The 26995-nt window shown below is 41.9% G+C and overlaps 1 protein-coding gene across 1 annotated transcript; it reads left to right on the top strand.

Moving 5' to 3' along the window:
• Positions 1–30: 30 nt before the first annotated feature.
• LOC134666962 (zinc finger matrin-type protein CG9776-like) lies at positions 31–25358 on the top strand. Its single transcript, XM_063524271.1, has 14 exons — positions 31–512; positions 1113–1299; positions 3103–3296; positions 3423–3556; positions 5090–5218; positions 6685–6788; positions 7347–7465; positions 11431–11599; positions 12239–12427; positions 16917–17085; positions 17642–17781; positions 18332–18468; positions 19581–19732; positions 22733–25358. The coding sequence occupies exons 1-14, from the start codon at positions 204–206 to the stop codon at positions 23277–23279; spliced, it is 2679 nt and encodes an 892-aa protein (XP_063380341.1). The 5' UTR covers positions 31–203; the 3' UTR covers positions 23280–25358.
• The last annotated feature ends 1637 nt before the right edge of the window (positions 25359–26995 follow it).

The following is a 26995-nucleotide window of genomic DNA, read 5'->3' on the forward strand; positions in this document are numbered from 1 at the left end:
AATATAAATGGCGTCGGTTCGTGACGTTCGCGAGTCGCGACGCATTTATCGGCAACTTTGACTTTTGTTAAAACTCGATAAAAGAAAGCAACTATTTTACGTGAAGGAAAATAAACTCATAACTTAAGTGTTAATACTGGTTTTTAGTGTAGAGAGAGCTAGTAATTACTGTAGTATTTAGTGCGTACTTTTATTTGTGAAGCATGTCGCGTGATCCTCGCGACCCTAGGAAGGGTTACTACAACCGGGATTGGGATAGAGACCGAGATCGTGATCCGCGAGAACGAAACCGAGATCGTGAATACCGGCATCCAATTCCGAAGCGAAGCCGCAGCCCCCTGAGGGATGAGAAGCGGCGTAGCCGCTCCCCAAGGATGAAACTCGACAAAGACCTAGATGAGAACATTTTGAGTGAGATCTCCAAGCTGCCTGAACCGAGTGAATTGTGGGAGCCGAATCAGTTTCCAGAATCTGGCTTTGCGCCCCCGCCGCCGTCCTTCCAACAATCGGAGGTAAAGAATTCATTGTTTACCAAAGGAATACTTACACATAAACAAGAATGCAAAAACATGCATTCTTGTTGTTCAACACAGATATTAGACAAATTTTTAAAAGACAAAAATTAGAAAAGAAAGGATTTACAATATTCACTTGAACTAGGGTTTCTTAAACTATTTGCCTGGATAAATGCATATATACTAGATATGGATAATTCCATAGACTCCGGTCAAAAAATGTTTTAGGAAAATAATATAAATCATTATTTATATTTTAAAATTTACTTTTATTATATGTTTCATTACACGTAGGTCTCGTCAAGTTTACTACAACATTTCCTAATAAGTATGTTAACAGTAGGTAAGTGACATACTGCGGACCCCTGATAAACATGCATGAGGACCTCACTTTAAGAAACCCTGACTTGAACAGTTGAAACTATTTTCATATCAGACTTATTGTTATTTCTTGCAAAAATTGCCCAAAAGTACTCCCTAAAAAAAAATTTAAAAAAGTACTCCCTACCCTACCTATTTTAAGAACTTACACCTCTCTATGCAATCCTGTGTTGCTATGAATTAAGACTGAAATTTTAAGTGAATCACTTGTTCCAGTCAAATCCTTCATTCAGCAACTACCCGCCACCTTCCTACTCCGGCATCTATGATGACTTCCCTCCCGTAGCAGCGGTGCCTCCGACCCCGCACCCACCGGAGATTGGCAACTGGAACCAGCTGTCACTGCCTCCGCCACCAACAGCACATCCACAGTTTAATGTTGAAGATCAGATCAAGAAAGAAGGTATGACACTTTTCTTTTTTCAGCTTTTACATTAGCATTATATTAAGTTACGGCAACAAAAAATATCTTGACATCAAATTTTTTATTAATGAATAGTATACTTTACAGCTAAACACTCGGTTTACTGTTATGCTCCCAAGACTCATATCCCTTTAAAATTTGTTGTTTCTCTGATATCTGAGAAAGCCATTTTGGCTTTCTGATATTGAAAGTTTAACCTTTTCGCCCATTCTCTTATACAGGATGGCTAAAAATAACTACATTGCCAGGGAGGTTTTGGTTATATACTACTTCGGAGTTTGCCCAGAGTAAAAGCTCAATATAATCCTAAAATCTCCCTGGTAACGGGAATGCACTTATTTTTTAGCCACCGTGTATATTTCTTAGTATTGGGTTTAAGTTATTTTCCAACCAAACCACAAAAATTCCATATATTGTATATTCAGTGATATTTGATGCAAAAATAAATGCATGGCATACAAATAAGTGTTTTTTGAAGTTATGGAAAGAATTCTAGCCTTGTAAGATTGTGCTTTAAGTCCCCAGGTATATTTATGCTTAATTCAGGTAATTCTTTGTGCATTGTTTTTCAAGGGTTTTTGGATAGTCTTTTACATGAAAAAAATATATATTTAGTGTTAGAGAAAAAGGAAATATCAGTCGACCATTTGTAGCTGGAACCATCTGAGCTGGCATATTTAACATAGTTTGACCCAGAAAAGTTTGCAGGGATTTTGATAGCCCACGCAGTGCAAGTGTTATTCATAGTATTCATATGTCATAATTTCATAGAAGTTTGACATTTAAAATTGCATTTACACTGTGTGGGCTATCAAAATTGCTGCAGACTTTTTGTGGTATAACTCTAACTAGTGTGAATTACCTCCAATGAAATTTAAATTATTATTAAATAGAACAGAGTTGATTTTGTTTTGTCCAATTTTAAAATGAAACAAATTCAAGTGTTGTTTCTAATACCATTGATTCAATTAAATTTGACTGAGAATAGCATATAGCATGACTATTATTGGTGATATTGAATCATCAGATCATAGAGATGTTCAAATCTAATCTATTGCATGCCCGGTATTTTCTAACAAATCATCAGTCTTATGACCTAATATACTTTTATATTGTAAAATGCATATTTGAAATTAACAAAATTACCAGAATATCTACATCACAAAATTGTTAAACTTATCAATGAGCTGGCAGAGTTATGATGATGATGACAATAGAAGAAAAATAAAGAAAAGAAACATAGTTCTGAACTTGAAGAAAGAAGCTGATCATCACAGGGCATCAATATAATTATATTATTTATTTAGGTACTATTTTATTTAAATCTAATTTTCGTATGTGACTAATATTATTTCATAATATTAACATTGATAAGAATGTGTGTTTTATGTGGTGATAAATGTTTTCAGGAAAACATATTTAGGACTGTCAACAACATCTTGATTTCATCGCCATGTTGATTTTGGTGATTCTTTGACTGCTAACAATAAGTCCAATACAGGTTCTGATATTATCGCTTATTATTTGATTGGCGGTATCTCTTGCAAAAATCAATCAGAAATGAAAATGATGCTTTTTTCCACCATTACGAATTGTACATAAGTATCTTTATATTTTGCTATTTTGAGTGTGACCTCACATAACATGTAATCTGTCAATTTGGCTGTAATCGCTACATAAAAAAAACTCACTCGCATTTAGCCAATCGCGTGACTTACAAGTTACGTGACGTCACACTTTTTCAAACTAACCAATCAGCTTACAGTGCTCTTTCTCACGCAGCGGCGATTGAGTCGGAAATGCGCCACCAGAAGGCAGCACTGTCCAAACAGCGCGAGGAATACATGAAAAAGGCGGGAATTTTGAAAAAGGAACTCGAAACGCTTAAAGACCAGCGCAACGAACTCCGCGGCGACCCGAAACGATCGCCCTCGCCAGACACTAAACGGTTTTTAAAGGAGAATACCAAACTACAGGTGTGAACAGAATATTTAAGTGAACATAAATATTTTTGAACATTTTACTCTGACTCTTAGTTGTGTAGCTTTGCTTGCCTCGTACACAACTGGGAATCCGTTGCATTTATGCTTGCATTTGTCTAGTTGGAGATTCAGAACAAGCTGAAGACCATCAACAATGTGGTTGACATGCTGAACGGCATCATCGGGGAGGAAGCTGACGCGGCCCTGGACTCCGGAGACTCCAGCCCCGACCTGAAGAATAAAAGAAAATCCAGGTGTGCCATATGTTACATGTTTCTATTTGTCTTGTTGAGCTGAAATTTATCATATTTATTAATTTTGCACGTAAAGCTTGATCAGAAATATACACACCGAACTTTAAAGGTGAGAGATATTTCTGAACATGCTTTGATATATAATGCCTTAAAATTTTAGTTAAACAAGACTTAAGATTATTTGTAAATTAGATGAAATATATCCCAAAGCAGGAATGAGAGAGGCTTTCGCGATACTTCGATTGCTTTCACAGTTTGAAGTTTGACGAAGATTGACTTGAAGATACCATGAGGAATGGACATGTAACTTGAGGATTTTGGTATGGTTCGTTTGGTTATTTATAAGAAATATTGTAGCTTTTATTACATTGCTGTGTGCAGAATATTATAATAATATAAATCGTTAAGTTTTATGTATTTTATGTGTATTATTGTGTAAATTAAATTAAGATATTATAAGATAGTATATGTTTCATAGTGACTGATGTGAATCTTCACGTGAATTGATGGATGAAAATTGCAATTTAATTGAAATAAATAATAAACTGCAAAATTGCTTTGTTTTCTTTACCTTGTTTTTGCGTTTTTCAGTGGTTACCTTAATCATGTTTAATCAAAATTAAACAAAAACACGGTAATGTAATATGAGAAAAAAAAAATATACCTATCGTTTGCCACATCAAATGAAAAGTGTTATAAACACAAGAAATGCGGTAAAAGCATAAAAATACAACTGATCAAAATTTATTTGTCTTTGTACAAAAAAAGCTACATGGGAGCTTAAATACTTCAAGTGAAATAACCAAAAAGTTGTTAACAGCTTATATAATTTTGCTTTTCTTCAGGGAGATTTATTTTTTTACTAACAACCGGGTCGGACCAATGTGTGTTCAGGACTCACTGGACACGGAAAATATTATTATATTTAGGTAGTGCGCTAATTTATGATTTCCTGGGACGATATAGTTCTGCTTTTTATACCCTATATGTAGGACTTTTATCACCTCACACTCATTTACAAGCGTCAATGATCGTTCAAATAAACCGGTATATTTTCATAACCCTTTCTTTAATTCGAAGAAAGATTTCTTTGATGAAATAGTTCCTATTTGTTCTGACGTCACTATCCCTTTGGACACTGAAATGTAAAAAAAAACTAGCGACATTGCGACTAGATTGTTCCTATCGAATGTCTTAATACTGCTGTTTGGTGCTTGCTAGTTAAGCTAATTTAAGACAATATTTATTATGGTACGTACTGTGGAAGTAGCAATTTCACATCATCCAAATTTTGAAAACATGTTGTTACAGATTTCGCTAGAGTCATTTCGTTAATACAAGCCTATGCTACCCTATCCAATTTCAAGGCACAGATAACCATATGACTGAAAGTGCAATTGAAATTGCTAATTTCGCAGCATATTTCTTTCGTTTTTTATATCCTAGATACTAAATTTACGTTTCGATGACCCATTTTAATATGGTTCAGATATAACATCACTTGACCTATGCTAACCCCCCATCTGCCCACAGGTCGCCAACGAACAAGAAATTCAACTATGTGTACTACGACCCGGAGATGCATTGGTGCCGCGTGTGCAACGAGTTCCCACCTACGGCCAAGGATTACTTGAACCATCTACACTCGCCGGCTCATCAGAAGTAAGTTGTCCCCATCCCCCATCTACCTAGCGACGAACGAACAAATTCAACTATGTGTACTACGACCCGGAGATGCATTGGTGTCGCGTGTGCAACGAGTTCCCACCTACGGCCAAGGATTACTTGAACCATCTACACTCGCCGGCTCATCAGAAGTAAGTTGTCCCCATCCCCCATCTACCTAGCGACGAACGAACAAATTCAACTATGTGTACTACGACCCGGAGATGCATTGGTGCCGCGTGTGTAACGAGTTCCCACCTACGGCCAAGGATTACTTGAACCATCTACACTCGCCGGCTCATCAGAAGTAAGTTGTCCCCATCCCCCATCTACCCACAGACCAACGAACAAATTCAACTATGTGTACTACGACCCGGAGATGCATTGGTGCCGCGTGTGCATCGAGTTCCCACCTACGGCCAAGGATTACTTGAACCATCTACACTCGCCGGCTCATCAGAAGTAAGTTGTCCCCATCCCCCATCTACCTAGCGACGAACGAACAAATTCAACTATGTGTACTACGACCCAGAGATGCATTGGTGTCGCGTGTGCAACGAGTTCCCACCTACGGCCAAGGATTACTTGAACCATCTACACTCGCCGGCTCATCAGAAGTAAGTTGTCCCCATCCCCCATCTACCTAGCGACGAACGAACAAATTCAACTATGTGTACTACGACCCGGAGATGCATTGGTGTCGCGTGTGCAACGAGTTCCCACCTACGGCCAAGGATTACTTGAACCATCTACACTCGCCGGCTCATCAGAAGTAAGTTGTCTACTTATTTTAGTCTAGACTAAGGCATAGGTAATTTGATATTGGGTAAACCTTGCTTAAATTAGCGAGGGGAAAAGACAAAACTTGGGGAAAAAAGATTAGATCATGGTATAATAATATACTCCGCCTGGTACTCTCTTCCCGTCTTTTGTACGTCACCTGACTGACACGAGCCTACGTCATCATGCGATAGCGCTATATATAGCGGCCATGTTATTGTGACGTAGGCTCGTGTCACTCTGGGAAGAGTAGACCATGGATTAGATCTATTTTTGCGTTAATACATACATACCTATCTTTAACTAATTATTGTCCGTCATTTCGCCTAAGTAGAAGAAGGTGATTCCGTAATAGACAAGTCAGATTTTAGTACGTTCGAAAAACGTTCAATAAACGATAAACTGGAAAAAAACAGTATACTTCCGTCATGTTGGTGCAGATTTATTGTTTATTGGTATTTCTAAATGCTCAAATAAACTAAATTCCAACTAAACTTAATATATGTAAGGGTTTTAAAACTTCCACACGTCTCTTGTGGGACTTGGGTTGATTCTACAAGGGTTTGCATCGACTGTTAAAATTATGGTTTAAAAGCACGCGCCGTTTTACTTAACAATAGACAAAGGTTTTGCCGTTCGGGGCAGCTACGAATCGAACTATGTATAATAATGTTTGTTTGCAGAATGGCGGCCGCGCACATGGAAGCCCCGTGGCACAGCGTGACGACGGCCAACGAGGGCTTCCCCAGCTTCCCATCGGCGCCCACCAAGCGGACCCCTATCAGAGGTACACATTACTTTATAAACTATAGTCTGGTGAACCACTATGTCAGTAGAAATGGCGGCAAGTTTGAAAATTGTAGGCGCATACGCTCCTAGGAAATCGCCTTAGTTGTGAAGAGTGATTTGTACCTACGTGCTGTCTGGTACCGCTATCCAATGGATTTTACAGAAAAATGTATCACATATTAAACTCCCAAGTTGTAAACTGGTTTTTTGAGGTTGCTATCACAGAAAGTGGTTACATTTGCGGGAAATGGGGTTGGCCGGTGGAAGTTTTTAGCAGATGGCGCCATCATAACTTGCCCGGCAATCCCTAGAATTATGTTAAATTTTAGTTTTTTTAATACCCTGGATGCCAGCCCTTTAAGCCAAATCTCATAGAAAAAGGGGCAAGCTATGATGGCGCCATCTGCTATGCAAACTTTTGACAGTTGCCAACCCCATTAAAATGTAAGCGACATTTTAATTCGGTTGTATAATTTGGTTAATGCGACCAAAATCAAAGAGAGAACCTGCCGTAAAATATGTATGCCATTATGAACCTTATGTTGCTTGTTTAAAGGCTTACAATTCTTCGTGCCGTCTACGGCGTGGTACTGCAAGCTGTGCGACCAGTTCATCGGGGACCTGCACTGCGCCTCTGCACATCTCAAGTCCATCGTGCACTCCAAGAACTATACCGTAAGTTACGTATTACAACATATTCATTTATTTACATTTTGTAAATATTAAAGTGTGTTAAAAACATAATTCTAGGGATTGAAGCAGTGGATATGACGTCTGACTTTCAATCCGGAGGTCGCGGGTTCAAATTCTAGCTCGTACCAATGAGTTTTTCGGAACGTATGTACGAAATATCATTTGATATTTACCACTAGCTTTTCGGTGAAGGAAAACATCGTGAGGAAACCTGCATACATCTGCGAAGAAATTCAAAGGTGTATGTGAAGTCCCCAATCCGCATTGGGCTAGCGTGGGGACTATAGCCCAAGCCCTCTCGCGCATGAGAGGAGGCCTGTGCTCAGCAGTGGGACGTATATAGGCTGAAATGATGATGATGAATGATGTTAAAAACCCTTTGAACCCTATCATCATAAACAAAAACGTCACATAGAGCTTGGCAAAAAAGAGTAGAAATTAAAAAGTGGTAACACTGTAGTGTCGTCCCTTCAATCAATATAAGAGAACGGGACGACACTACAGTGTTGCCACTTTTTAATTTCTACTATTTTTTGCCAGGCTATACGTCACCGTAATTTCGTCGGATAATAACCGTGTAGTTGCGATAAAAGTGCAAACGGCCGACAGTGTTTTTGTAGTGACTAACGTCTATATGCCCACAAATTGTGATGATAACTTGCCGTTATTTGTACAGTGTTTAGGTTCGTTGAGTGCTATAGTGGAAAGTTGTAATGCTGAATGTGTTTACATGTTTGGAGATTATAATGCCCACCACACGGAGATTTTTGGTAAGGAAATGTTATCATTCGCTGTCGAACAGTTGTGGATGTGTGCGGACTATGAATATTTACATGTGAACTCTCAACATTTTACATTTATAAGTGATGCTCATAATAGTAAGAGGTGGCTTGACCACTGCCTTGTTACGTGCTCCGCGTGGCAAACAATAACAAATGTTTACATTGATTATAATGTCTATTCGTCAGATCATTTTCCGTTAATTGTGGAATGTAACCTAAATGTAATAAGGTCGAAATTGGAACACCATGAGTTAGCTAATAATAAAGTTATATGGGGTGATAGGGACTTGCAACATATAGAACAATATACAAAAATGTGTCATAACCAATTACGGGAAATTGACTTTCCTTCTGATTTGAGTCAATGTGCGGATCGGATGTGTAATTGTGAATCTCATAGGCAGATAATAAACGAGCTGTACGCAAAAATAACTCAAGTAATGACACGTGCTGCGGCCTTGACCCACAGCGGCCGGGTAAACAAAAGTAGGAAAAAGGTAGTAACAGGGTGGAATCTTCATGTTAGTGAAGCGCATAGGGAGGCCAGGCGATGTTTTGAGTTGTGGGTTTTGTATGGTAAACAGTCAGGTGGGCACTTTTTTGATCAAATGCGTAAAACTCGGAGTACATTTAAAAATAAACTAAGATGGTGTTTAAAGAATCAAAATCAAATCAGAATGGATATCATTGCTAAGCAGCATGACAAAAAAGACTTTAAATCTTTTTGGAAAAGTACGAAAAGCCTCAACTCAAAGCCTTGTCTACCTACGAGTGTGGATGGGATAAGTGATCCTAGTGACATTGCCAATCTGTTTATGCGTCAATTTAGAATACAGGCTGCTCATACCACTGAGATGGAGTATGTGGGGCAGTGTGGGGGGCGGGGGGTGGGGATGCTCGATGCTGAGCAAGCAAGTGGTGACTCGCCGTTGGTTTATTTCTCAACTCGGGAGGTGGCCGACTTAATAAATAACATGAGGCGTCGGAAGTCACCGGGGCACGACGGGCTTAGCATCGAGCATCTTCAACATGCTGGCGTACATCTCCCACGAGTTCTCAGTATGCTTTTCAACCTCTGCATCCGGCATAGTTATTTGCCTGCGAGTCTCATGCGTACACTAGTGGTGCCCATTGTTAAAAACAAAACCGGGGACGTATCCGATAGGAATAACTATAGACCCATATCGCTGGCTACAGTCACAGCAAAGGTGCTTGACGGTCTTCTTAATAAGCAGCTCGACAAGTATTTACATTTACATGATGCTCAGTTTGGGTTTCGAGCTGGTCTCTCGACGGAGAGCGCCATCTTCACTTTAAAGGAGACCGTCAAGTACTATACTCAAAGACAGACACCAGTTTATGGATGCTTTATGGACTTATCCAAAGCCTTCGACATGGTTTCTTATCGGATACTGTGGGGAAAGTTGCGGGCCACTGGCATGCCTGTAGAGCTGGTTGACTTGTTCAGTTACTGGTACGAGCGGCAGGAGAATTGTGTAAGGTGGGCGGGAGCGATGTCCGACACATACAGACTGGAATGCGGAGTGAGGCAGGGGGGGCTAACCTCGCCTAAGCTTTTCTGTCTGTATGTCGACGAGCTGATTGCCGGACTCAGCAGCACGTATGCGGGATGTTCTATAGATGGCCAAATGGTCAATAACATTAGTTACGCGGATGATATGGTGTTGCTGAGTCCGTCAGTCAGTGCACTTAGAGACCTGCTGCGCAAGTGCGAAACCTATGCCGATTCACATGGACTGAAGTACAACTGTCTCAAAACTCAGGTTATGGTTTTCTCGGTGCGGGGCAGGTCTTTAGACTATGTGCCACCCATCAAACTGCATGAACAAGAGCTGGAGAAAGTTGACCGGTTCAAATATCTAGGTCACATTATCACGAGTGACCTAAAGGACGACAGTGATATTGAGAGGGAGCGTAGGGCGTTGGCTGTTCGGGGGAATATGCTGGCTCGCAGGTTCGCACATTGTACAGGGGAAGTAAAGAGAACCTTGTTCAAGTCCTTCTGTCAATCGTTTTATACCAGCGGCCTGTGGGTTAGTTACACTCAGAAAGCACTCAACGCCCTACGAGTCCTCTATAATAACATGTTTAGGGTCCTGATGGGACTCCCTAGATTCTGCAGCGCATCGGGAATGTTCGCTGACGCCCACGTAGAGGATTTCCACGCCGTAATGCGCAAAAAGATGGGGTCTATTAGAAGCAGAATCCAGGGTAGTCCCAACAGCATTCTAAATATGTTAGCGGATAGGCCAGACAGTCTTTTGCAAAGACACTGGATGTCCGCACTAATAAACCCCCATATTAGGGATGTTTATTATATCAACTAACCCCGTACTACACATAAAAAAAAAATTGAAAGTTTGTTTTAAATTTGATGATTATTCATTAATAGCTGTCAATAGAGTTTAATATTATATCCGCCATAAATGGCTTCGTATGTGGTAAAGGGTTAAATAAATGTATAAATGTAGTACATATGTAAGTACAATTAACCTAGTTTATAAGCAACAGACTAACAAATGTGGACTGTATTTGTCTGAATAAAGAAATTATTTATTTATTATTTATTATACACGCCAAGGACACGGTTTTTTTTTTTATGAATGGGCTTACTCTGGGCCACAGACTAGCCGAGGCGTAGACGTGGCCTACGATGGAGCGAGCTCGCCCAGAAGGTGCCTGTTCACTCTTGATTTGAAGGTTGCCGGGTTATAAGAACACGGAAATATAGACGCCGGCAAGGAATTTCAAGCCGGTACTTTCAAGTAAACCGTACTTGAAAGTGTGAAGGTAACTTTGTCAGCGTACGCCATAACACTTAAGTAGTTGTCCATGGCGCTGTGGGCACGACTAGTTACGACGCCTTTAGGTGTTCAAAAGGTTAAATGATAAATATCATGTATCTGGATTCGTCAATCTATGCGTCCAAAGTTAAAACGGCCGTTTTTGTTTTGAGTTCCTAGATCGACGAAATCAGCAACATAAAAACTAGTTTGATGGATTTAAAAGGTACTTAAATACACAATATAGTACGTAGCGGCGTTCTTTTTTTCAATATTTTTCGTTAAATTTAAATAATCACGATTATTTAGCTGTGGCGCTAGTGTGCACGTTGAAGGGCTCTTAAATATGATTGTTTTGCAGAACTTCGTAGAACAGAATCCGCACTGGGAGACCGACTGGATGTCGGACCGCCAGAAGGCGTTTGAGAAGGCGCGCGGCACCAAGGTGAAGGAAGACCCCGCGAAGGCCGCCCAGCAAGCCGCAGCTGCCGCGAGCAGATACGCCGCGCACACCATCACATTCAACAAAGGTAACACAACACCAACACACATTCATCAACATAAGTAACTGAGGAATAATTATTAGGCAAAAACTTACACTTGTTCCGATTCAAAACTACCAGGGGGACATCACCCACAAAGAGGTTTTAGTGATGGTCCAGTCCGCTGAATGTGTCAGTCCATTCGATTTCCAACCTTATCGCAGTTGTCATAAAGTCTATCTTAGTCTAAATATAGTCTTATTATCTAAAATAATCCTTGTAGAACAATTTTTAATTATTCCCCTACTAGAATAAAATTTAAGAAATTTTAAACAAGCAATCACCAACATACATATAATTACAAGCTTTTATTTAACTTGCAATGTTTGTATGTTTGTTCGTGCCAATCTTGACAGCTTAATTAGATCCACTACCCATTATTCGTGTGAGCTAAAACAGTTAATGCAAGACCATGCAATATTTATTATGGTGTCATAGACCTGATCTGATGATACACACAGGAGATGGCCGTAGGATCTTTGTGATAAAACATTGCGATGTTGACCTAATTGTGTTTGAGTTTGTTAGAGTCTCGATGAGTATTAAGTTCCCTGTTGAAAGAAAAGTACAGTTAGTAATAGATGCTTGTATCAAAAATTAAAATTTGGCAACTTTTTTATCCGACAGATGGGTTCCACACAAAACGCAAGGACAGCCCGCAGCCTGCGCCCGAAATCAAAGAAGAGAAGCAAAAAAAGAAGAAGAAGGAAAAGAAGAAGAAGAGCAAGAAGAAGAAGGGGAAGAGCTCAAGCAGCAGCTCGTCCAGCTCCTCAAGCAGCTCCGAGAGCGACACTGTGGCTAAGAAGAAGAAGAAAAGTAAGTTATGAATTTCATGGTGGTGTAAATTACTACATTGTAATAATATGTACAGTCAGCAGCAGAAGTTGCTAAGTGGGCGAGGTGTTCAAAATTTCTTTGGCACGGTCTTATTCTGTAAACCAAGGACCGGAAAACCCCTCTTTACGCTTAATCCTATCAATTCGGTAACCCAATCGATTCGGTTACCTTATCATTCGGTAACCCTATCATACTGTTACTTGGTTGTAATGATAAGCTTATTGAAACGGTAACCCTAACCTTTAACCGAGTTAATCTCAAAACCCCATCGCGATAGGGTTTTTGTTAAGGGTTTTTAACAGGTTTTCATTCAGTTATGGTAACCTTTATTATCGGTTGCTTACTGGTTTGCTACATTTCAATTTTCAATTCAATTTCAATTTCAATTCAATTTTCAATTTATTTATTTTGCGTGAACATACACAGTTGTCATGGTTACATGTCATTGGGGTATTATAGGTACATATTGTAGCTATTGTGTACATGCATGTATGGTCTACCACAATATGGCATGCAAAATCTTAGACTAACTTAAATTAAAATAATAATCTAATTAAGTACAATTAAAATGTCAAATTATCAAAATATTCATTCAAACTATAAAATGGTCTTATTATTAGAAATGATTTTAATTTTTTGCAGAAGTCAATAATATTATCACATTGTCTAATGTCCTCATTTAAAAAATTATAAATTTTAATTCCCATGTATTCCAGACTTTTTTTGAAATGTATATAATTTTTAGATTCTGGTAATGGTATGTCAAATTTATGCCTTAATCTAGGGTGTCTATTTTTATTTTTACATGCAATTCGGTTCTTATTTTTATATACAAAAATACAGACTAAGTATATGTACAGTGATATCACTGTCAATATTTTATGCTTCACAAATAGAGGACGGCAATGTTCAAGTGGCCTCGCCTTATCAACATATCTCACAGCTTTTTTTTGTAAAATTAAAACAGATTTCACATGGACACTGTTACCCCAGACCTCAAGGCCATATCTCATTAGGCTTTCAAAATATGCAAAGTAAACTGTTTTAAGTGCAGATGAGCTTATTATTTTAGAGAGGCTTTTTAAGGTGTAACAGGCTGAGGCTAATTTTTTTCTTAGTACTTCTATATGACTGGACCAGCGCAATTGTGTGTCTAAATGTATACCTAAGAACTTAACATCATCGGCTTTTGCTACAGGTAGAGGCAAATCATACGATATGCTATTTGTGTGTCTGAGAAAAGGAAAATATACAGTTTTATCTAAATTTATTTTAAGACCATTGCATTCAAACCAATACGATAATTCCTCCCAAGTTTCGCCTATTTGAGTTTCAAGTAAATCAATATTTTCATTACCTATTATTATACTTGTGTCATCTGCGTAAAGATAAGGTGTACCATGAGTTATATTGGATTGCAAGTCATTGACAAAAATAATAAATAGTAAAGGCCCTAAGACAGATCCTTGGGGGACTCCACAGTCAATTGCTTTCTTAGTAGAATTAACATAACTAACACAACCGGAATTATCTACATCAACTATTTGAACAAATTGGGTTCTATCCGTTAAGTAGGATGTCAGTAATTTTAGAGTCGTTCCACGGATTCCGTAATATTGCAACTTATCAATTAATATTTTATGGTTTACACAGTCGAATGCTTTGCTTAGATCGCAAAAGATACCCGCACACTTATAATTTTGGTTAAGATTGTTCATAACGTCTAGGACCAACTCGGTAATAGCTGCTACTGTATTTCTATTCTGTCTAAAGCCAAACTGTTGAGAACAAAAGTAATTGCATTTTTCGAAGTGATTAATAATTCTATTCGCTATTGCCTTTTCAAAAATTTTGGAAAGTACATTTAGTAAAGAAATAGGACGATAGTTCGATGTTTCCTCTTTACTATCTTTTTTATGCAAAGGAATCACTTTTGCAGTTTTAAATTGAATTGGAAAAATCCCATCACAAATACACGTATTGAAAATGTCACACAGCGGTGCGCAAATAGCTTCTATGTTATATTTGATCAACGTCGTACTTATATCATCAGGACCGCATGAGCTTGTGTTTTTCAGTAACTTGACGATTCTTATGATTTCAAACTCATCAACGGGTGACATGAAAACAGATTTAGTGTTATTTATGTGACTGTTATGTAAAAGATTCATATGTTCACTACCATGATCTGTATTGATATCGGAGACTTTACCCACGTTAACAAAGTATTCATTAAAAATGTTGCTTACTCTTGTAGGATCATCGATTATATCATTTTTAATACGGAGTTTGATTTTGCTTTTATCAGAAATTGACTTCTTTGTAGTGTTTTCATTCACTATTCTCCATATTACCTTACTTTTTGACTTTGCCCTTTTTATAGCATTTTTAATGTGTATGTTTTTTGCTGTAAAAATTAGTTTCTTTAGGATGCCGTTATAAGACTTGTAAAGCTGCCTAAGATTACTATCATTTCTAAATTTACGCATTGCTAGTAGTAATGACCTTTTTCTTCTGCATGATACTTTAATTCCCCGTGTTATCCAGGACTTTTGGTGATTCCGTAGTTTTACTTGTTTAAAAGGAAAGTGCTTGTCAATTAAGCTATATATTATATTATAGAACGCTTGTACTTTTCCCTCACATGAATTTTCATTGTACAAGTCGCTCCAAGAAGTTATTTCTAAGTCTGTTTTAAAATTCTTTAAAGCACTTTGAGAGTATATTCGTTTCACTTGAACCTTAATTTGCTGGACTGGCAGTATTAATTGATCGTGAAAAACTACGGTTTGAGCGTCATGATCTGAAAAACTGCAAGGGACAACTTTGCCTTTATAGTCATCACCCATATCTGTAAAGATATTGTCCACTAAAGTTTGAGATGTCTCTGTAACGCGAGTGTAGTTTCTTATCGTAGGCCTCATATTATGTTCTAGAAGAACTTGCAAAAAATCTTTAGTTACATTTGTATTGCCTTTTAAATCAATGTTGAAATCCCCACACAGGATGGAGCAATTATTTTTATTGTTACTTAGAAATAGGTCTAACTGTGTCAGAAATGTTTTAATATCACTACTTGGACTTCGGTAAACTGTACTTAGATATATTTTGGGCATGTTTCGAAGTTCAATTGTCAGACAGCATACTTCAAAAACTTTCTCCTTATAGTATCTTTCAACATTGTATATTTTGCAATTCTTATATATATCGTCTCTAGCAAAAATAATACAGCCACCTCCACGACTAATAGACCTCGAACAATTAGTTACAACTCGATATCCAGGTAACCTAATGCTACTGTCTTCGTCCTGCTTTAACCACGATTCTGTTATACATATAAAACATGGTCGGAATTCGAGTTCCAGCTCCACAAAAGACTCTAGATAAAGTATTTTATTTTGAAGACGGTTAATATTAAGATGTAGCACAGACATGCATTTATTGATATTTGGAGAAGTACTATCGTGGAAGCAGGCTTGACCGTCTGACATGTTTATTTTATCGCTAATGCATTGTGTGCTATGTCTAAAAAACTCTCATTTAAAGTAGTTTTAGTGATGTGCCGTCAGAACTAAACAAAATACTAAAAAAATAGTTTATTTTATTTACTTTATTTATATATTGTTGATTTTAGTTACTTTATTAATTTAATTTATTTTATTAATTTAATTTGTTTAATTTGTTTAATTTATTTAATTTATTTAATTTATTTAATTTATTTAATTTATTTAATTTGTTTAATTTATTTAATTTATTTAATTTATTTAATTTGTTTAATTTGTTTAATTTGTTTAATTTGTTTAATTTGTTTAATTTGTTTAATTTGTTTAATTTATTTAATTTATTTAATTTATGTAATTTATTTAATTTATTCAATTTATTCAATTTATTTAATTTATTTATTTAATTTATTTATACTAATTATTTTAGTTATTTTATTTACTTTATTATTTATTTTAACTATTTTATTTATAATATAATCATATTTATAATAAGAACACTCCACACAGGTAGGTATAAAGATAAACAAAGGAACGGCAAAAAAACTTGTTTGTGCTGGAGGCTTCATAGACCGCCGCCCATGCCAACCTCGGTTATTCAATAATAAGTTGAATTTAAGTGTGCGTAAAGATTACAATCGTTTGAACTGGTCAAAAACCTCATAATGAGGTAACTGAATAGACTGGGTTTTTATTTCGGTTACCGGTAACAGAGGTTAACTCGATCTGATACGGTTACCGAATCAAAGTGTTACCTTATTAAACGGTTACCGTTATGGTAGGGGTTTTTATAAACACCTCTAAAATAACCCTATGAAAAACCCCGGTTAAGGTAACCGGTTCCTGTCCCTGCTGTAAACAATAAAGTCGCGTCAAGATCATTTTGAACATTTGGCCCGCTTAGTAACTTCTGCAGCTGACTGTATATGTAGTTGACTAACAATAACTTGATTTACTTGTATTCAAAGAGTGGCTTGCGAACGCGGAGGCTCGTTTGAACGAGAGTGACCGCCAGCTTCTGGACTCACTGAAGAGCCGGATGACTAGGAACCGGGATGCGCCCGTTCGGGACACAAGGGACTCCAGAGATCCTAGGGACACGAGAGACAGTCGGGATAGAGGTGCTTCTAGAAAGAGGTTCGTTCAGTTTTATTATTAAGACTCATTGAAGAGTCGGATGACGCAGAACCGGGACGCGCCCGTTCGGGACACAAGGGACTCCGGGGACCCTACGGACCCGAGAGACAGTCGGGACAGAGGTACTTCTAGAAAGAGGTTAGTTCGGTTTTATTATCAGATTTAACGAGAGCAACCGCCAGGTTCTGGACTTATTGAAGAGCCGGAAGATCGAGAATCGAGATGCGGCTCTTCGGGACACAAGGGACACCTTATCTATCTTATTGTATTAATCGTTTGAGTGTCAGTAAAGGCATAAAAGTAATAAATAAAGAATATGGTCATAATTAGACTAGAATTGTTTAAATAATAGAAAGAAAAGTGATATATGACGTCACCGTATCGATAAGGGGGAAGGCTCGGTCCCGACATTACGCGACCGGCGGCGGCGGCGTCGGTAACCATGGGTCGGAGGGAGACAGCGATCGAATCTTTCGTTCCCACCTATAGTCGCCGCCGCCGTCCCCGGTCGCGCAACGTCGCGACTGAGCCATTAAGTATAATGTTTGTCTCGCAGGGAGGCGGAGCGGCGCGGGTCCCGCTCACGCTCCTCCCGGGAACGGGAAGGGTCCCGGGGCCGCGAGCGCCGCTCGGGCTCGCGCGGCCGCAGCCCGGGCGCCGCCCGGAAACCCGAGATCAGGAAGATGCCCTTCATCGGTGAGCGCCACCACGCACATTTTAACATACCAAGGGCCAGTTGCACCGACCACACTTGACAGACTGATCTACATCACATATTTAATTACACAAACGGGTCTACATCACTCAGCAAAGTCACTCTAATTACGCCTTCCGTTGGAGAGAAAGATCCCCGCAATTTGAGTTTCGGTTTTCGCGGTAGCCGCTCTGAAACGGCCTTAATGTATACGCGCCTTAAAAAAGGATAAAACTGAATAAATAAATGTAATGATAATATTACCAATAATCAACCTACATTTCTTGTGTTTAACTTTCCTCATAGTCGAAATGAAAAGTAGAGTGTTTAACTCAGGTAAAAGTAACCATCTCACCCTTGAACTATTGGCGCTCTCTCTTCGTTCGAGCGCCAAAATATCTCAGGTGAAATGGATCACTTTACACCCTTGGTTAACAATCTACTATTACACATCACTTTTCTTTTTTCAAGTACATAATTGAATATATGCAGAAAGTGTGCATTGAAATAATTTATTTATTATGCTCTTAAATTAAGATTGTTAATTGTCAGGTAAAATGCCTGTATACAAAAACTTGAGCAAAACTACCAAAACTGAGGAACAGAAAAAAGAAGAGGTAAAAAAGAAGGAAGAAGAGGAAGCTACCAAGAAAAGAAGAGACGAAATGGACGCAGAAATACAAAAGAAGGTAGAGTATTTCCAAAGTCAGCAGTTTTGAAACTGTGTTATTCTATAATAGTATTTTATACAATCGTGATATAATAGAGAGCTTTTCAGTTGATGCTGAGGTGCCTAAGTAAGATACAAGATTGAAAAGCTTGATTATATCACTATTGTATACATTACTTTTTCTACGAGTTAACAAAAATATTATATAAAGTATTATATTAAAAGTAATAAACTAATAAACAAACCACAAGTACCTATACAGCTAAGATACGCTAGCAGCCTTCCAGCAGCAGCCTTAGCAGCAATACCTTCGTACTGGTACGCGCCCCGGCCGCCGCGTTGGTCAACGACACCTTCTTGTAACTCATGAGGCCCTGGTACTTGCTCCGCGCTAATTTAAATTTTTAAACAGTTTTTTTTCTCGATTTTAGCTACCGTAGCCTATGGAGACTAATAAGTAACGCTAAACGATTCTCGTAGTCTATGGATGTTCCTATATTAAAGGTGTCACATGCGCGTTTCTGACTTATGAATCAATTGTTCCTACAATACAACCTAAAATAGGTAATTAGTTTGAGCTATGGTTTTATTTCGTCCTCTTGACCGCGGCGAGTTGTGATTGGTCAATTTTATTATAGTTGACTAAACTGTATCGAAATGAATATTATAGTTGCGTGGGGAGCCCATACAATACATTGAAAGTACCCAAATGCAGTTTCGCATACGAAATTTTAATTCTGGAATTAAAGTCGACGAGTAGAAAAAGTTGAATATTGATGAGTTTGTGTTTGTTTTATTACATTACAGCGTTGCTATGGCTAGTCTTCATTATTAGGGGTTAATCCATTAATTACATCACACGAATTTGAAGATTTTTGTTAATACAAAATTGGTTTGTCACACCTTACAAGTTAAGTAAAACAAGAATCTGGAGTATGGGGCACTCGATAATTTTGACCGAAGCTCGTCTAGCACAGAAGGCCTACCGCCTAGCACTGGAGGGGCGCAACAGTATCTCTCTCGCGGACGCGCTCTCTTGCAGATAGACTACGCGTCTTTTTCTAACTGTATAAATAGGGCCAATCGTGTGGTAGCCCGGCAGATCATTTTGATGCGTGTGTGTGGCTACAGGTGGCGGAGTTTAAGGAGAAGATAGCCCGCGCACAGATCCAGCACGAGATCGGTCCGCCCGCCGTGGCGCTGCCCACCTCCCTCGGCGCGCCCGTGGCCTTCCTGCCGCCGCCCGCCGTCGCGCCTGCGCCTGCTCCAGCGCCACCGCCGCCGCAGCCTGCCGCACTGCTGCCGTGAGTCATATATAGCCCGCCGCAGATCCAGCACGAGATCGGTCCGCCCGCCGTGGCGCTGCCCACCTCCCTCGGCGCGCCCGTGGCCTTCCTGCCGCCGCCCGCCGTCGCGCCTGCGCCTGCTCCAGCGCCACCGCCGCCGCAGCCTGCCGCACTGCTGCCGTGAGTCATATATAGCCCGCCGCAGATCCAGCACGAGATCGGTCCGCCCGCCGTGGCGCTGCCCACCTCCCTCGGCGCGCCCGTGGCCTTCCTGCCGCCGCCCGCCGTCGCGCCTGCGCCTGCTCCAGCGCCACCGCCGCCGCAGCCTGCCGCACTGCTGCCGTGAGTCATATATAGCCCGCCGCAGATCCAGCACGAGATCGGTCCGCCCGCCGTGGCGCTGCCCACCTCCCTCGGCGCGCCCGTGGCCTTCCTGCCGCCGCCCGCCGTCGCGCCTGCGCCTGCTCCAGCGCCACCGCCGCCGCAGCCTGCCGCACTGCTGCCGTGAGTCATATATAGCCCGCCGCAGATCCAGCACGAGATCGGTCCGCCCGCCGTGGCGCTGCCCACCTCCCTCGGCGCGCCCGTGGCCTTCCTGCCGCCGCCCGCCGTCGCGCCTGCGCCTGCTCCAGCGCCACCGCCGCCGCAGCCTGCCGCACTGCTGCCGTGAGTCATATATAGCCCGCCGCAGATCCAGCACGAGATCGGTCCGCCCGCCGTGGCGCTGCCCACCTCCCTCGGCGCGCCCGTGGCCTTCCTGCCGCCGCCCGCCGTCGCGCCTGCGCCTGCTCCAGCGCCACCGCCGCCGCAGCCTGCCGCACTGCTGCCGTGAGTCATATATAGCCCGCCGCAGATCCAGCACGAGATCGGTCCGCCCGCCGTGGCGCTGCCCACCTCCCTCGGCGCGCCCGTGGCCTTCCTGCCGCCGCCCGCCGTCGCGCCTGCGCCTGCTCCAGCGCCACCGCCGCCGCAGCCTGCCGCACTGCTGCCGTGAGTCATATATAGCCCGCCGCAGATCCAGCACGAGATCGGTCCGCCCGCCGTGGCGCTGCCCACCTCCCTCGGCGCGCCCGTGGCCTTCCTGCCGCCGCCCGCCGTCGCGCCTGCGCCTGCTCCAGCGCCACCGCCGCCGCAGCCTGCCGCACTGCTGCCGTGAGTCATATATAGCCCGCCGCAGATCCAGCACGAGATCGGTCCGCCCGCCGTGGCGCTGCCCACCTCCCTCGGCGCGCCCGTGGCCTTCCTGCCGCCGCCCGCCGTCGCGCCTGCGCCTGCTCCAGCGCCACCGCCGCCGCAGCCTGCCGCACTGCTGCCGTGAGTCATATATAGCCCGCCGCAGATCCAGCACGAGATCGGTCCGCCCGCCGTGGCGCTGCCCACCTCCCTCGGCGCGCCCGTGGCCTTCCTGCCGCCGCCCGCCGTCGCGCCTGCGCCTGCTCCAGCGCCACCGCCGCCGCAGCCTGCCGCACTGCTGCCGTGAGTCATATATAGCCCGCCGCAGATCCAGCACGAGATCGGTCCGCCCGCCGTGGCGCTGCCCACCTCCCTCGGCGCGCCCGTGGCCTTCCTGCCGCCGCCCGCCGTCGCGCCTGCGCCTGCTCCAGCGCCACCGCCGCCGCAGCCTGCCGCACTGCTGCCGTGAGTCATATATAGCCCGCCGCAGATCCAGCACGAGATCGGTCCGCCCGCCGTGGCGCTGCCCACCTCCCTCGGCGCGCCCGTGGCCTTCCTGCCGCCGCCCGCCGTCGCGCCTGCGCCTGCTCCAGCGCCACCGCCGCCGCAGCCTGCCGCACTGCTGCCGTGAGTCATATATAGCCCGCCGCAGATCCAGCACGAGATCGGTCCGCCCGCCGTGGCGCTGCCCACCTCCCTCGGCGCGCCCGTGGCCTTCCTGCCGCCGCCCGCCGTCGCGCCTGCGCCTGCTCCAGCGCCACCGCCGCCGCAGCCTGCCGCACTGCTGCCGTGAGTCATATATAGCCCGCCGCAGATCCAGCACGAGATCGGTCCGCCCGCCGTGGCGCTGCCCACCTCCCTCGGCGCGCCCGTGGCCTTCCTGCCGCCGCCCGCCGTCGCGCCTGCGCCTGCTCCAGCGCCACCGCCGCCGCAGCCTGCCGCACTGCTGCCGTGAGTCATATATAGCCCGCCGCAGATCCAGCACGAGATCGGTCCGCCCGCCGTGGCGCTGCCCACCTCCCTCGGCGCGCCCGTGGCCTTCCTGCCGCCGCCCGCCGTCGCGCCTGCGCCTGCTCCAGCGCCACCGCCGCCGCAGCCTGCCGCACTGCTGCCGTGAGTCATATATAGCCCGCCGCAGATCCAGCACGAGATCGGTCCGCCCGCCGTGGCGCTGCCCACCTCCCTCGGCGCGCCCGTGGCCTTCCTGCCGCCGCCCGCCGTCGCGCCTGCGCCTGCTCCAGCGCCACCGCCGCCGCAGCCTGCCGCACTGCTGCCGTGAGTCATATATAGCCCGCCGCAGATCCAGCACGAGATCGGTCCGCCCGCCGTGGCGCTGCCCACCTCCCTCTACTGCCGTGAGTCACAGTTCGTTTAAATAAGTCTGAAGTCGGCAAACCGCGGCACGCAAGCGCCTACACGGCTCTTTAGAGTTACAGTGCGACCCTCCGAGACACCTAAAATATTAACGCCGGCAACCCGCCAGGTGGACGCTCAATCCGTAGCCGGTTTTCACTCCATACAGTACAGTTTGTGTGAAAAATGTCCTATAATATTGATTTGATTTGGTTTTGATTGATTTATTCTCGCAACGCGTAGCATGCGCTGACACCGAATGTATTGAACCACTTAAAACATCAATCACTCAGATCAAATTTTATGGCTCTTTAAGATTCCTAAAATTGATGATTTCTAGTAGATTAGCAGTGTTCGCCGAACGTTAATTGCAATTGACCATTAACCGTTACAAATTGAACCGTAAACGGTAACGAACGGTTACGGTTGACGGTAACTGTATCAGTCTAACCTTCAACATGTTTGTTACAGAACGCCACCACCTCCAACTCCAAGCAACCTCTCCAAGGACTTCCAGGACGCTCTGGACATCATCTTCCCCTCCGAAGTGAAGAAACAAGCTGATGCCCTCCAAGCGCAACAGGAACTATTCGCCGCCGCCATGCCCTTCGGCCCCCTCGGCGGCGTCATGCCCCCCTTCCCCCCACTAGGCCTCATGCCCCCGCAAATGCCCCCCGGCATGATGATGGGCTTCGAAATGAACCCCCCACCCCTCAACCCTAATCTTTTTCCTCCTAGACCACAGCTATATGACACACATGTTCCCCTAGTACCTAGCCCGAAACCAAGACAGCAGAATAAGAGACCTATGAATAAACAGCATAATAATAAACCTAACAATCAGAATAATCAGAATCAAAATAAGCCACAGAATCAGGCACAGCCTCAGCAGAATCAGCAGAGTCAGAAGCCAGCAGAGAAGCCTAAAGAAGAAAACGGAAGCGTGGCAAAGAAGAAAGAGGAGTTGGATGACTTGGCTATGTTAGGCATCGATGCGGGCGACGTCGCTGGGATGTAGATGAAAATCAATTTTACAAATATATTTACAAATCGATTCAACCCTTATTAAAGGATTTACCACATAAAGCACTCAAACAAATCCTTACTAATTATTGATTTGAAAGCGAAAGTAACTCGGAAAAAATTTGGTATGGTGATAGTTGGAGGCCCGAGGAAGGACATAGGATAGCTTTTCGCTCCTTGAGAAACATAGTGTCACTATACAAAATTAAGAAACATTCGAATAGAGACGTTGTTCCATTTTTGAAAAGTTGAATTTTCAGAAACAATTTTGTATAATGACACTATGGTTCTCAAGGAACGTTTTATTAATCATCATCATACCACGTAGACCATGTCACGGGCAGAAGCTAGTATTCTATAATCAATAAGTTAATAATGTGTTCTGGAATGTAAGACTGACATTCCATTGTCATTTTTCAATTGTAAGCACTTAAGGTTAAAAATGCTGGCAAGGTCGCCATGTAAGGGCCTTATCACACCGGCGGTTTGCGGGAGAGTTGAAAGCTAGACGAGCGATTTCGCTGCGTATTAAGAACTGGTTGCGCGCTCATCGCCAGCGTGATAAGGCCCTAAGTATGGGCGTATTTTGTAACTAAAATACGAAGAAAGATAAAACTAAGTTCTGACTTTGAAACCTCAAAACCTTTGACTTTCGGTATGCTTTAACACTGATCAAGTCATCAGTGTATCCCTACATTCAAACTTAAAACATCATGTCAATATTATGTTCATGTTTTGCTTTTGAACAGCCAAAATTTTACATTAGCCTACGAATGTTTAAGGTCCTTCCTGGTGTCAAATAATGTAAAAAATTTGCCTTTTTTAAAATTGACAAACTGAGTACCCAAGTAGCCAAGTGCAACTGTATACATGGCTTTTATAACTAAGACTTAAATGTATAATGTATCAAAGACGCAAAATACTTAAAAAACTAAAACAATTTCAATGAAACTTACTCGATTACGAATTTAATCATGAACTTGTCAATCTGATTGAAATTGATATTAAATTATTGCACTTTTATTTTAAATGACTGCATTGTAGTTTAAAATAACTATATGTATCTGTAAGGGCCCCCCCACATCTAGCGTCTTTCGAGCGTCGGCGTCTGGTCAGCGCTATGGAAAATTACGTCGCTGCGCAGTTGCGTCGACGTTCGGCCATAGAGTTGTAGACGCCGACGCTCGAAAGACGCTAGAATAGATGTGGGGGGGGCCCTAAATAGTTAAAAAAAAACCTTTACATTGTGAATTGTGACATTAGTTAACAAAGCGAAATTTTTAACGTATCAAAAGTATAAAGTTTTGTCTATTTCAAAATCGAAAGTGTATTAAGCCATTATTTTTTACAACTTATTATGTTTACCCATTCGCGAGGTAGCGTCATACATTTTCTATTTTTGGCATTTAAATTCTACTAATAGAATTGAAACCAAGTGATCAAAACCACTAGATACCCAATATCTATCCCTCGTATTTCAAAAGTATCAATTCGCAGTATTCCACAGACTTTGGAGTGACGAAACAAGCGCTCGAAAGTCAATAATCGGCTCCCTGGCCGTAATTTGCGGTTTTTGAACGTATCCTAAAGGGTTTATGATAATTATGGTATGTGTGTATAGTTCGTTTTTTTTTAGCATTAGAAATTAGGTAAACAATCTTGATGTGGCTTTTAATTGAAAAACACATTTTAAAAATAAGTTACGGCAAATATGTAACAATTATGAATCTAATACGATCATTTATATTCTTCTGCTTTCATAAGTAATAGTTTTTGATTTTTAAAAAGCGAATTTCAATTAAAAGACATATCAAGACCGCTTACCTTCATGCAAGTTCTTTCTAATGCTAAATAAAACGAACTATTATAGGTAAAGATACAAATCGTCTTCAGGGAAATGTTTAACTGTTACTCTGAATGCACTGAAATTGTTTTTTTATACGAGTACAGGCTATTCTGTAAATGCAGTCGTAATATAAGTAATTGTACGTTGTCTAAGTTGTCATATATAATGTATGTATAAATAATTTGACTGTATTTTTGTATCGTGACATTAATATCGTCATTATCGAAACTCCTCGCTTTATTTTATAGCCTTATAAATAGCGAACAAAAATTGGATCCCCCATTGAAAACATCAACATCTGATCAGGCAAAATGTATGAAACAAACAATTAAATGTGGACATTCGTGCCAGTCTAATAGCCGTAACAGACTACCGCACCGCGACCTTTAAAAGTTGATTCGCCCAGACTTCAGATTAACCTTATCGACGCCGGAAGTGTCAAAATTGAAATTCAACTTTATGTATATGAACGTTAGGTCTATGTTGTTCTGTGGTATGTGACCGATAAATCAGTCTATGGCGTTGGGATATATCGGTCATTGGCGTCCAAAAGGTTAATCCTTTTAATTTTGGAGACTAAGCTCCAGCTTTTAAGAAAATCCTATAAGTAGTATTCTTTTCATTCTTGTTTGCACCCAATCTCCGAATTGTTCAATTAAGCAAAACTAAATAAGCCTATATGGGCATAACTTATAAAATACAACCGGTCGCTACCGGTTTTTTTATCGCATTTAGCATATATTATCAGCAGTTCATAGAGAATCGCACGTTCCAACAACAATCAGGCAAAGATACAGCAAAAACAGTTCTAAAGTGAACTCTATTACGAAGAATTATAGTCTAGCTTGGTGGCAAATATAAATTTGCTCGTTTCATTTGATTAAACGTACGGTGCGTAGCGATAGCCAAGAAAACTGTTATGTCACGGCTCAGTTGCACAGAATATTTACTGAAAGTTAATTACACGTTTAACTGCTAACAACAAACTATACTTCATACGGCATTACAAGTACGTACTCATTATGATACAGGAAAATAGCTTCAACGCTGAATGGGTATTCACATTTTGCATATTTTACTTTTCCCTGATTGGTAGATCTTCATCAACGCGTCGCGTAGACGCGGGGAAACAAGAGCGTCACATCATTTTATACAAGACACAAAAGTAGACTTTATTGCAATGTGATAAGGTACATTCTATTTTCTAACCTGTGTCGGCTATGGCCTGAGGCGGTCAAAGGGATATGCCATTACTATTAGAGTTTGGGGTATATGATAGTGACTTTAGATAAGTAACATCACCCTCGCTGTTAACTGTTTTTGGTAGACCTTATGCCTTTTGTAATAAGGTCCACCGATTTACAGGAGTGTTGTTGTTTGTACAAGTGACAAAAACTTTTCACCACACCAGCTCGGAAAGAATTACTTTGCACTTCAAAAACGAATAGCAAAGTTGCATTTTATCCACATGTGAGGCAAAGTAATCAAATGCAAATTTTGAGTTGATTTCTTATGTTTGCTAGTAGAATTGACTTTTAAATGATGATTTTGGATGATAAATATTTAATAACATTCATTTGCATTTGATTTGGTTTGATTTTGTTTGATATTTTACATTTAATATTTGCTTCGGGTTGGTGTGGTAAAAAAATTTGTGTTTCACTCGGGGGCAAATTTTGTTTAACCCTCGTGCTTTGAAACCCTCGCAACGCTCAAGATTCCATTTTTCGAACCACTCGCTACGCTCGTGGTTCAATTTTGGAATCTTTCGCTTGCTCGGGTATCAATTATTAGCACGAGCGGTTAAACAACAACTTTGCCCCCTAGTAAAACAAATAACTATTGTCATAGATAATGGCATAGCA

This window comes from Cydia fagiglandana, chromosome 8, assembly GCF_963556715.1.
Source record: "Cydia fagiglandana chromosome 8, ilCydFagi1.1, whole genome shotgun sequence".
In the NCBI taxonomy this organism is placed as follows: Eukaryota; Metazoa; Arthropoda; class Insecta; order Lepidoptera; family Tortricidae; genus Cydia; species Cydia fagiglandana.